Source organism: Myotis davidii, unplaced genomic scaffold (genome assembly GCF_000327345.1).
Source record: "Myotis davidii unplaced genomic scaffold, ASM32734v1 scaffold1461, whole genome shotgun sequence".
Lineage (NCBI taxonomy): Eukaryota > Metazoa > Chordata > Mammalia > Chiroptera > Vespertilionidae > Myotis > Myotis davidii.
This window is the reverse complement of record NW_006291725.1, coordinates 55,637-68,547: the sequence shown is the minus strand read 5'-3', so window position 1 is coordinate 68,547 and position 12,911 is coordinate 55,637. Positions and strand designations below refer to the sequence as shown.

General features: G+C 39.0%; 1 protein-coding gene across 1 annotated transcript in view; it reads left to right on the top strand.

The window, feature by feature from the left end:
- The first annotated feature begins 6 nt into the window (after positions 1-6).
- ZNF287 (zinc finger protein 287) overlaps positions 7-12,911 on the top strand; it is a 17,506-nt gene continuing 4,601 nt past the window's right edge. Inside the window, exons 1-5 of the mRNA XM_006765160.2 lie at positions 7-90; positions 971-1,565; positions 2,298-2,398; positions 4,341-4,467; positions 4,778-4,864. Coding sequence (XP_006765223.1) covers positions 1,163-1,565; positions 2,298-2,398; positions 4,341-4,467; positions 4,778-4,864 — 718 coding nt within the window. The 5' untranslated portion in view covers positions 7-90; positions 971-1,162. The remainder of the gene's footprint in view (positions 91-970; positions 1,566-2,297; positions 2,399-4,340; positions 4,468-4,777; positions 4,865-12,911) is intronic.

Genomic DNA, 12,911 nt, shown 5'->3' with positions numbered 1-12,911 from the left:
CCCTTTGCGGCGCGGGACCGAGCCCGCCGCCAGGGCCCGCACCGGCCGCCATTGTTGCGGGGGCTTCCGGCCTCTCCGTTCCGGCCGCAGGTAATGATGTCCCGGACGCCCGTGCTGGCGGCCTGCGGGGAGGTGAACACGCGCGGTAAATGCTCTATGGGGGGGTGGGGGAGGGCGGTCCTCGGGCCGAGAGGAGCTCGGAGACCTGCTAGGAAGGGGCGGCAAGGTCAGCACCTCTGCGGTGCAGGACCTGACAGTCGGCCTTGGTGACTCTTGCGGTTGCGGAGGGCTCGGAGCTGGAGCCTGTGGACCGACAGGTGTTAGGGTTCTTCTCCGGGCCAGGCCTGCGGGGGGTTTCTTCGGCATCCTGGCTCCAGGTGTGTTCGGAAGGAATTGTCTCCTTTAGAAGCACATAAGGGCTTCAGATCACACCAGCTTCTTTTTCCCAGTCCAAGCAGCAGGTCTCCCCTGCCTGCATGAAAAGCTAGAATAGGCCGAAATTAATATGCAAAGCAGGTAAATAGCTCGCCCTTGTTTACAAATCTAAAGATACAAAGGAAGGAGACCAAGGTAAAGTCTGTATGGTTTAGGGGAGGTGGGGGTTGCGGTGTGGTTTTTGTGTTTTTGCTGCTATTAGTCCTCACCGGAGGATAATTGTTTCATTGATCTTTAGAGAATGGAAGGGAGGGTGGGGAGAGAGAGGAAAACATCAACGTGAGGGAGACACATTGATTGGTTGCCTCCCACACTTGCCAAACAGGCATGGGATCAAACCTGTAACCCAGATACATGCCTTTGAGCGGAATCGAACCCCTGACCCTTCGGTGCGTTCCAACCACTAAGCGCACTGGCAAGGGTGGAGTCTATATGTTACTTTCTGTGCACACTGAATAGTCTATTTCTGTTTGTGTGTGTCTGTAGGGGAGAGTACCCGGAATACTTGATCTTGTGGTCTGTTCTTGTGTTTTAGCGTCTCTTAACCATCCCTGCAAAGTAGTAGGCTCAGAATTTGTAACTAAGGCTGATAACTCTACCTTGACTCTGGTGTGCCCCTGGCTGCAGCAGCCCTACACATAATGTCCTTGCGGCTCTAGCATGAGACTTCATGCAGTTGGCCCACCACTAGAGAAATAAAAGATATTGCCAGATTGACTGTCCTGCAATGGCAGCCCCAAGCAAGAGGATGACCAGTTCTTCACGCTCCCAAGTCTTTCTAACGTGGAAGCCAGACAAGGCTCAGAGTGGACCCAACAAAGCAGAAAAGGAAACCCTTGCTTCAAGACTTCTGCATGATACCGAGACCTGTCGACAGAATTTTAGGAATTTTCCATACCCAGGCTTGGCTGGTCCTCGAAAAGCATTGAATCAACTCCGAGAGCTCTGCCTGAAGTGGCTGAGACCTGAGATTCACTCAAAGGAACAAATCCTGGACCTGCTGGTGCTGGAGCAATTCCTGACCATCCTGCCTGGGGAGGTTAGGACTTGGGTAAAGTCCCAGTACCCGGAGAGCAGCGAGGAAGTAGTGACTCTGGTGGAGGATTTGACTCAGATTCTAGAAGATGAAGGTGAGAATTATAGAGCATGGAGGGGAGGAGTCCTGGGTGGTTAAAGAAGACAACAAGCATATCATAGAGCAGCCTGTTAAAGAAATGGGGAGAAGGAAGGTCAGTGAGGGAGTGAGAACAGGCTTTAACATGATCCTCATCCTATTCCCCTTCAGATTTCTTAGAACCACAGACACATTCTCTAAACCCAGAGGAGATGTGTCATAAAACAGTGATCAGATACAACCAGATTTCCGCCTTGTGAGCACTCAGGAAGTTTACCTGCAGAGGTTTGAACCATTCTGCCAATAAATCATTTGCTTTGTGAACTGGGTTTTACAGTAACACTTCCAAATAGATAGAAAAGGGTTCGGATAACATGTGCTTATTAAGTGAAGATACAACTCACAAAATTGACATCACATGAGGATTTAGTAGAAAATGGTGAATTTGGTATATATACTTAAGAGTGCCAGAGCAGACTTGTTCTTAAAGCCTGCACTGGCAGTTTTATAAGCCAGCGTATTTTAATTTTCCTATGTTAATGTATAACCTCCCTACAGGAAATACAGTTTGTGCTGATTTTTGTAAGTAGGGGTGCTGTGTTTGGTTTCCTTCTGACTTCTCACTTTAAGGAAATATAGGCATCTATAAAAAAAATAGAGAGAGAGAGAGAAAAAGAAAAAAAATACAGGCATCTATTTGGCAATTCAAATAGGACTAATCTCCAGCATGGTTTCTCTCTCTTCCTAGCTGCTCCTCCGAACTCTGTCTTTTCCCAAGAGATCCCAGAGGAAGATCCCAAAGGAAGACATGCCTTCCAGGCTGGGTGGCTAAATGACTTGGTGACCAAAGTGAGTTTTAGTGTCTTCTGTAATTTTAAAAAGTCTTCATAGTGTGTGATGACATTTTCTTTCCTGTCCTTCTAACTTCTGTGACCCCAAAAATCCTATCAAGAACTAAGCCTCAGTTTTTCTCTTCAGTCACGTTGGCCTATTAAGGTGGATGGATGCCCTGTGTAGGAAATGGGATGCCTTGGCTCACTTATGTACTTTAAGGCAATGATGTGGCATTGAGGTTAAGGGATTGACCTGCACAGCCAAATGGATCTAGGTTTGGTTCCTGGTTCTACCATTGAACCTGTAATTTGGTGAAAGATACTTAACCACCAATCCTGAGTTATTCGACTCTAATACTGAGTTATTCGACTCTAATAGAATATTCCTCTATAAGGATTAAATATTATGAGACTTGTTACCCTGTATTGTAGTAAGTAATCAATAAGATCACAGTAGGGTAAACAATAGTTACTAATATTATTTTTCCTCATGAACAAGTTATTAAAGGCAGTGTATTATATGGAGTTACTTTTAATCATTAGTCTATTTTATTTTAAGGAAGAGCAACTCAGGCCATTTTAAGAGAAAGATTTAATGTAAAAACAGATGGTCTGGAATTGGTAACCATTATAAAATTATTTATAGATAATATGAATGTTTACCTGAAAAATCTAAGAAAATCAAGGGAAAAACTGGTAGAAACAGTAATAAAATTTGAGAAAAGTGACAAATTAATCATTTCATACATAAAAATCAGATAGATGATAAAATGAAATAAAATATTTCATTCACAATATTCCCCCCCCCTTCAAATTTAAAATAGGTAGAACTCAGCAGAGTATACATTTTGCAGTACCTTCATGTTCTGTATCATTCTATAGGATGTGAAAGAAGCCATGAATATTGTAAAAAAAAAAAAAAAGTCAGTTCTCCCTAACTTATAAACTTAATATGATTTCAAAATCCCAATATAAGTTTTAAAGAAACTTAGTTTATTTGAAAACCATGTAAGCGTATTCAAGAATTTTTTTGCCCTAACTGGTTTGGCTCAGTGGATAGAGAGCGGCAGCCTGTGGACTCAGGTCCCAGATTCGATTCCAGTCAAGGGCATGTACCTTGGTTGTGGGCACATACCCAGTAGGGAGTGTGCAGGAGGCAGCTGATCGATGTTTCTCTCTCATCGATGTTTCTAACTCTCTAACCCTCTCCCTTCCTTTCTGTGAAAAATCAATAAAAAATATATTTTTTAAAAAAAGAATTTTTTTTAATAAAGGAAGAAAACCAAAGAGAGATGTGAAATGTATCTAAAAGTACAGCAGTTAAACAGTGTGGTGAAGAAAGGAAGGGCTCTGCCTCATCATGGAGCACACAGAATATCAAAGTTTCAAATTAACACATTGAACTTACTCCTTTTTTTAAAAAATTTATTTTATTGATTTTTTACAGAGAAGAAGGGAGAGGGATAGAGAGTTAGAAACATCGATGAGAGAGATTGATCAGCTGCCTCCTGCACGCCCCCCACTGGGGATGTGCCTGCAACCAAAGCACATGCCCTTGACCGGAATCGAACCCGGGACCCTTGAGTCCACAGGCCGACGCTCTATCCACTGAGCCAAACCGGTTCGGCCACATTGAACTTACTCTTAAGGCAGAGTTTGAAGAGCAAAACCATTCAATTCTGTGTCATCGATGTTTAAAACTCTTCTTTAAGGTGGAGCCACCAATGTATGCACTAGTGGCAACTGAAAACAATAATTCCACTCTATTTTCAAACTTCCCTTAAAGCCATTCAGGTATGCTCATCCATATATTGGGTGAAAGTTTTGACTAGAAAACTTTTATGGCCCTACTAAAACTCAAGATTCTATGATTCTCTCCACCACACACCTACCTGGTATTATCACTATCACTTTCCTACTAGTTCCTGAACCAAGTTAAATTGTATTTGATGTTTTAGGAATCAATGACATTCAGAGATGTGGCTGTGGATATCACCCAGGAGGACTGGGAGCTAATGCGTCCTGTACAGAAGGAATTGTACAAGACTGTCACATTACAGAACTATTGGAACATGGTTTCTCTAGGTAAGCATCATCTACACCCACCCCTCCCCTGCATAGCCACCAGAGTATCTTTTCCTTCCATTTTTAAAAATGGGTTGGACCTGTGCCTTGCTCACTCCCTACTTCCCCCATGATCTCCTTCCCCCATGATCTCTAAGCACATATCCTTCAGGGGCCAGCTCTGAAAAGGACAAGGACCTAATTTATTAGGTCACATCCATGAACTGTTGTTTTCCTATAGGGGTCTATCCACTTGGAGAAGAAATCAGGTAATAAAATTTGAACAAATGTTTATACCCAGGATAAAACTCATTATATTCTCCTGGAACAGGACTTACAGTGTACAGACCAACTGTAATTCCTATACTGGAAGAACCATGGATGGTGATGAAGGAAATCTTAGAAGGCCCTACTCCAGGTGAGAGAATCAGTGGTGGATGGGAATCTCTGCACTTAGTCTTTAGTACCTGAGTGTGGTGAGAGAGATTTTTAAATATGGCCACATCACTTTCCACAAAGACATCCAGCCTCAAGAACACTTTTCTTGCAGAGACCATCTTCAGGAAAAGATTTTCCAGACATCACGTATCCCCTTATGTCTCATGTATCCTTCCCCATGACCCCGAGTCCCATCCACTAGCCATTGTCTGAGTTCATTGTGCCATCATTCCCTCCCTCTCACTTATGCATGCATGAATGTCTTCTGAAATCTTAAATTTCAAACCTTCTATTTGAGTTTCTTTTATTTTCTGACAAAACTTTGTAGCCCCCTGCCTCTACTTTCCTAACTCATTCCTTTATTTTTTATTTTCTAAGTATTTAAGAAGACAATTTATTCACAAGATCATGTTTTTAATATATAAAATATATTTTTTAATTTAAAGTATTGATTTTTAGAGAGAGAGGAAGAGAGAGAAACATTGATTTGTTGTTCCACTTATTCATGTATTCATCGGTTGATTCTTGTATGTGCCCTGAACAAGGATCGAACCCACAACCTTGGCATATTGGGATGATGCTCTAACCAACTGAACTACCCAGCCAGGGCCATTTTAAAATTTTATACAAAGCCAAACAAAAGTTTCGCACTTGTACCTCATTCACCCAGTTCACCTAGTTCCTACATCTCCCTAACACACAACCACTGTTACTAGTTTTTAGTTTATTCTTTAAGGCATTTATTTTGTTTTGTTTGCATATAAAGTCAGTGTGAAAATATTTTTCTCCATTTTCTAATATAAATGGTAACATACTGTACACGTAGTAATGTACTTTGCTTTTATTACTTAAAAGCATAGCTTGATAAGTGTTCCAAATGTGTATGTAAAGAGCTTAAATACCTGCATCCAATTTTATTGTGTCTTTCATATTTTATTGAACCTGTTCCCTCTTGATGGACTTTTTGGTGGTTCCCATTCCTTTCTTCCTTCGTTTATTTTGAAAGATTTCAAACCAGTGAAGTTGTAGGAATAGTACATTGAACACCTATATATTTTTTATCTGGAATCACCATTTATCATCATTCAGCCACTTTTGCCTTTCAGCGAGCTGAAGGGAGAGAGAGAGTTAGAAACTTCAATGATGAGAGAGAATCATCAATTGGCTGCCTCTGGCATCTTCCCCCGCCTCCCCAGGGATTGAACCTGCAATGTGGACATGTGTTCTGACCGGGAATCGAAACCGTGACCTCCTGGTTTCATGGGTAGACACCCAACCAGGCTGCCTTATAGTTTTTACATTGATTTTTAGAGTAGAAGGGAGGGGAGTGGAGAGAGAGAGAGAACATCGATGTGAGAGAGACACATTGATTGTTTGCCTCCCGCACACTCCCTGACTGGGCTGGGGATGAACCTGTTACACATATACATGCCCTTGACTGGGAATGGAACCTGTGACCTTTTCATGTGTGAGCCGATGCTCTAACCATGGAGCACACTGGCCAGAGCTGCCTTATCTCTTTACATGTACACACACATACTTTGCTTTTACACTGAACCATTTGAAAGTTAGTTGCAAGTATCATATCATCTCACCCCTAAATGTTTCAATATATATCTTCTAAGAACATGGACATTCTACAAAAGTACAACACCATTGTCTCCAAATGTTTAATATTTAAATAATAATGTTATCTAATTGATAGTCAAATACTTAGATTTCTCTAGCTGTCCCAAAATATCATTTATAGATGATTTTCTCCCCAGTTCAGGATCTAGTCAGGAATCACATGTTCCACTTGGTTATCAATGTTTTAGTCCCTTTTATTTTATCTTATTTCTTTTTTAAAAAATATGTTTTTTATTGATGTCAGAGAGAGGGAGAAGGAGAGAAAAGCAACAATGATAAGAGAATCTTCGAGATTGGCTGCCTCTTGCACGCCCTCTACTGGGGATCAAGCCCACAACCTAGGCACATGCCCTGACCAGGAATTGAACTGTCACCTCCTAGTTCAAGCCACACTGTCTGGGCTCTTAGTCTCTTTTAATCTAGAACTGTTCCCCAGCGTTTTCTTCCTTTCTTTCCCTCCCTCCCTCCTTCCCTCTCTCCCTCCCTTCCTTCCTTCCTTCCTTCCTTCCTTCCTTCCTTCCTTCCTTTCTTCCTTTCTTCTTTTTCCTTTAATCTTTCATGATGCTGACTTTTTTTAAAGGATCCAGGCCAGGTTTGTTTGTTTTTTAATAACCCACATTTGCTTGATTATTCCTCATGATTAGGTTCTGATTAGATAATTTTGCCAAGAATACTTTATAGGTATGGACTTCCCATTGCATTTCCTCAACAGGTATATAATGTAATTTTATATCATTATTGATGATAGTTTGTTTAAGGTGAGTTCAGGATCTTCCAACATCACCATCTTGGATCACCTCAATGGAAGCCTTTCAAACTAGTGTCCTTTTGAGATATCACTATTAATTTTTGAGCCTTTCCTTGTTTTCTGGCACAAGATATTCTTTATGCTCACCTTGGGCCTACCTTAGACCTGTAATTTCTCTAAGGAACTGAAAATAGTGCTTAGAAACTAGGATTGGGCAGTATGTGGACTCACTACTATGAGGTATTGTTGCTTCTCAATCTGTTCAGTAGATATGTGTATGTATTATGTATGTAGTTTCAGGGGTTTGTTTGATTTTTTTTACTCATGAATTTATACTGATAACTCTAATTCCATTTTATATTTTCCCATAGTCCATTGTGTATTTCCTTTCCCATACAATGAATAACCTGGTTCCCAACAATGTCTGTATATTTACCCATTTGCTGTATCATAATAAACACAAAAATGGTTTGGGAATATCAATATCATACAATAACAAACTATCTAGGTTCAGAGTTTCTTCAAAGTCCTTTTTGTCCTTATATATATTCCACTGAGGCTATACAGAATACTTGGCTCAAAAGTTACTTGAATTCTTCCTCCTAGCTTGCCAGCTATATATATATATATATATATATAAATAAAAGGCTAATATGCTAAATGTCCACCTGGGTAATCACATCACATAGCAACGCCGAACTTCCTCTTCGTAGCGACTAGCCTCCTTGTAGTTTCTTCAGCCCAGGAATATGACTTGCTTTAAAGCCAGGTGTAAACATTTCACACTGTAACCAAATGTCTGTGTTTTCCCATGCCTCATCTCATTTGATCCTCACAGAAGTCCTAGAGTAGGTAGATAGGAGACTTGGTGGAATCCTATTTTCTTTTCATTAGCCGGAAAATGGAGATTTAGAAAGCTTAGAAACTGACTAGACTGAAAAGAAGTAAGAAATGGTGGACCTTAAAAATGACTTCAGGTTTTTTCACTGCACAGAATATAGTCAAACACTGCTGCAGTTACATTATTTTACCCTTTGTTCTCCCTGTGTGATATACGATAATAATCTGCTTCATGTTGATATTTACTGCTGTGTTGCTGACAATTATCTGAAAGAGAAGTTGGGGGTGCTTCACTGGGCTGGAAAAAGTTTAGCTAAATCAGAAAGCAGGTCTAATTAAGCAAGTTTATTCTATATCTATAAAAGGCTAAGTTGACTCGTGCATGCACAATACATATAAAGCTCTCACTGGTGCCAGTTGCACGCATGTGCTTCCATCTGTCATTGTCGATTGTGAATTTGGTTGACACTTCTACTAGTATTATAGAGAAAGGGCGAATAGCAATATTAAAATATTTCTCCTAATTAATTTGCTTTCAGTGTGCACAAATTTGTGCACCTGGCCACTAGTCATAACATACTACTATACAGCTAAGTTTGTTTGATTCTGTTTGTGCTCAGTTTTAGTATTTTCTTGTTTTTTAATTTTTTTCTTAACCTGTACATTTTTTAGTATATAAAAACATTAACATGGTTCAGAACTCAAAACTATGTGGAAAAGTATACACTCTCCAGTGTCACCCCAATAAAGTCAATAAAAGGGAAAAAACTTAAAAATTTTAAAAAAGAAAGATATACACTCTTATTTCTTCTGCCTTGTTCCTATCCATTCCCTGTAGTTAAACATGTTCGGTTGTTTCTGATTTGTCCTTTTGATGTTTCTCTTTGCAGAAATCATAAATATAGTCATATCTCCTTTTGTACACTACAAGAGTACTCTATATTCTGTTTGCATTTTGCTTTTCTAATTTTTTAAGTTACTGACTTCTAGTGTGTCTACCAATATTGACGCTGCACTACAGCATTACAGTAAATTAAACAATAGTGACACTACCTTAGAGTGACTTGATTCACTTTTTAAAACTTTATCTGATTTGATTTTTTTTTTTTTTTACTTTATCTGGTCATTAGGTATTTTAAGGGTCACACTAATTGAAAAGCTTGTTCTTCTCATAATTTATGGCTTTATTTGCCTTGGCAGAATGACATAAAATATGCCAGTAGCACACTAAGTCCTTTGGGGAATGATTTCAGCACACTCTAAACAATGAGAAAACATACATGGCATAATGGAAATAGCCTGAATTAGAGTCAGGATAGACTTCTGAGTGGTACTGTCCCTCTGGAAGCACTTTAAGTTGACTTCTCAGCATGGTCTTTTAGATGATTCAGGTAGCATAACGTAGGATTGTAAAGCCACAAAAGGGAGCAGTTTATGGTCATGTATTTTGAGAGTAGTTTTTTCCTGCCAAAAAACACCAATACTGAAAAAGGCAAATTCCTTTTTGTATTTTGAAGAGGTGAGGTGTTTTTTTCGATTTTCCTTGTTTTCTAACCTGTCCTTATATAGAGTGTAATACAGGGTATAGACTCTGTCAGCCTTCCCTCCTAAAGCTTAGGGTTGGGCCCTAGGCTTTTTCTTCTGGTCCCTGATCCCCTTGCACCCTCAAAGTGGAATCTTAAGGGTCATCAACAGGATTGAGGATCTGTCACAAGCAGCCAACTTGAGCTCTTGCTGATTTCCTCTCTTCTTGTCTTTACTAGATTTTTGGCATCTGAAGATTTTGTTTTCTTACCATCTCAGTGATATATAATAAGTTGAATCTTTGATAGGATATCTAATCAATCATCATACCTAATAATAGACAAACATGTAAATTGACCGTACCTTTCACTAGGCTAACCAGCTAATCAGGAGAGTATGCAAATTAACCCAACAAAGATGGTGGTTAATTTGCATACATAGGCTCCAAACGGCGGAGTGAAGCCTGACGGCCCCCAGCTGGCTCCGGCTGGAGCCTGGCCAGAGCGAAGGCGTGGGTCCCGGGTGCCAGAGGCAAACCGGTACCAGCAGCCAAGGGAAGGGAAGACCTATTTATTGCATGAATCTCTTCGTGCAACAGGCCTCTAGTATTTTAGGAAAGGGAAACTTTGATAATTCACAAATTGAGTAAGAGTATTTATTGGTCTTCAAAGCCAGTCTTGTCTCAGAACTTGTATAGTTTTTTTTTTATTTACACAGGACCTAGCCATTCTTTAAGGTTCAACTCAAATCATGCCTCCTTCCATTCCCAAAGCTTTCCTTGATTACCTGAGTCAACACTGATCTCTTCTATTAGAGCTGTACCATTGTTTGGCCCTATTGACCAATAGAAATTGATTACTTCAAATCAATTCATTCTGGTTAGTTATATACACATCTTTAAGCTCTGCTTAATTATCTCAAGTTCTGAACTTGCAATAAATGGATTGGTTTAAAAATGTATGCTTTAGCAGTGGTTCTAAACCTTCTGGCCCTTTAAATACAGTTCCTCATATTGTGACCCAACCATAAAATTATTTTCGTTGCTACTTCATAACTGTAATGTTGCTACTGTTATGAAGCGTAATGTAAATATCTGATATGCAGGATGGTCTTAGGTGACCCCTGTGAAAGGGTCGTTCGACCGCCAAAGGGGTCACAACCCACAGGTTGAGAACCGCTGCTTTAGAGTAGCAATTCCTTCGTGGTCATCATTCAGACTTGTTACTTTAAGCTTATTAATTATAACCTTTATTATTTCCTTCTCAGGTATATGAAATAGTCATCATAGATGCATTCTGATTACATAGAAGTAAAACTCAGCTTCTGGTATTATCTCATTGTGTATTGTGTGTGTGTGCACACATGCACACTGACATATTTACCTACACAGTCCATTAACATTCTCATTTTGTTTCTTTTGGGGGTGGGGGGAAAGTAACAAATCTGTTTTAAGGAAGTTGTTTTAAATTTTTTTTCTATAAAAGTAATAGAACTATATTTCTAGTGCTAAACAGCAATAAAAGGCATAGCCAGTTAAATATTAGAAAATATTTTTGAAAACCTATAATTTCATTATTAGCATTTTGTTATTATTTGTCTACGAATTTTCATGCTAGTTATGATACTGCTTTTTTATTTAACCTTAGTCCTAACCATTTTCTAGTATCAATTCTGATTTTTTCATTGAAATCAAAGTAATAAAAACAGTTTGTAAATTCAAGCAGCACAAGAAAGCCAAATGAGATATGTCTCCCTCCTCTCACCCATTACTAAGACCTTTTCCCCTTAGATTATCACTATAGTGTATAATGTGTATAAATGTATGTGTATATTTATTTATAAGATATGTAACATACCTTTACACAGGTAGGTTCTTGCTCTACATACTGTTATATACCTACCTCTTTTTTTTGCTTAATAATATGCCCTTTACACCTTTTTATATTAATGTACATAGACCTACCTAATTACTTTTATCAGTTATCAATACTCCATATCCCCTATGCTAGCTACTCCTTTATTGATGGTTGATTCCATTCAGCGAATATATTGTGGTTATTACACTTTGATCTGCATCTTAGAAAGTTTCTGAACTATTCAGTATTATTTTTGCTACATTATAAATTCCATATTTAATTATTTCATTAAATAATTCTTAATGTTTGTAAGTTATGTTTCCCACCTGATCTCAAAGGAGAAAGGTACTGTAACTTAAATCTGTTTTAAACTATCATAATGGAAACATAATAGACATCAACAAATACAGGCATACCTCACTTTTGTGCTTCACTTTATGCACTTCACAGATACTAAATATTTTACAAATTGAAGGTAAGACCCTCCACCAGCAAAAAGATTACAGCTTTCTGAAGGCTCAGATTATGCTTAGCATTTTCTAACAATAAAGTGTTTTTTAACTAAGGTAGATACATTTTTTTAGACATCAGATATTGCACACTTAATAGGCTATAGTATAATATAAACATAACTTTGATATGCCTGAGAAACCAAAAAATTCATGTGACTCACTTTATTGTGATATTTGCTTTATTGCGGTGCTGTGGAACCAAACCCACAATATCTCCAAGCTATGCCTAGACATAGGTTACTACCTTATTTTATCAATTCAGGTGAATGGCCACCATGTCCAGTCTTTGGCCATTTTTTGAAGGAAATGTAAAAGAAGCTTAAGTTAGTTCCAGAGTTAACAACTAGGTTGGAAATATAAGTAACACACAAAATTGTGAAATAAAAATGTAAGGCCAAGTTTTGTCCAGGCCCCACATTATATTAGGTTGAGCCATATGAAACTGCTAATATTCAGCCATATTGACCTACAAAAAAAGACAATTTTATATGTGGGTTTTGTTAATCCTCACCCGAGGATGTTTTTATTGGTTTTTTAGAGAGGGGCAGGGAAAGATAGAAACAAACATTGATTGGTTGCCTCCCATGTGCACCTTGATCAGAGATCAAACCTATAGCCTAGGTATGTGCCCTGATCAGAATCAAACCCACAAACTTTTGGTATACAGGATGATGCTCCAACCAACTGAGCCACCTGGCCAGGGGAAGACAATTTTATGAGTGAGCCTAATCTGTACTTGGGACTCTAAGAAGGAGAGAAAAATGAGCTTTTTTATTTTTTTTATTAAATCTTTATTGTTCATATTATTACAGTTGTTCCTCTTTTTGCCCCCCAAAGCTCCCCTCCACCCAGTTCCCACCCCACTGCCCTCATCCATAGGTGCACGATTTTTTTGCAGTCCCTTTCCCCATCCCCCAA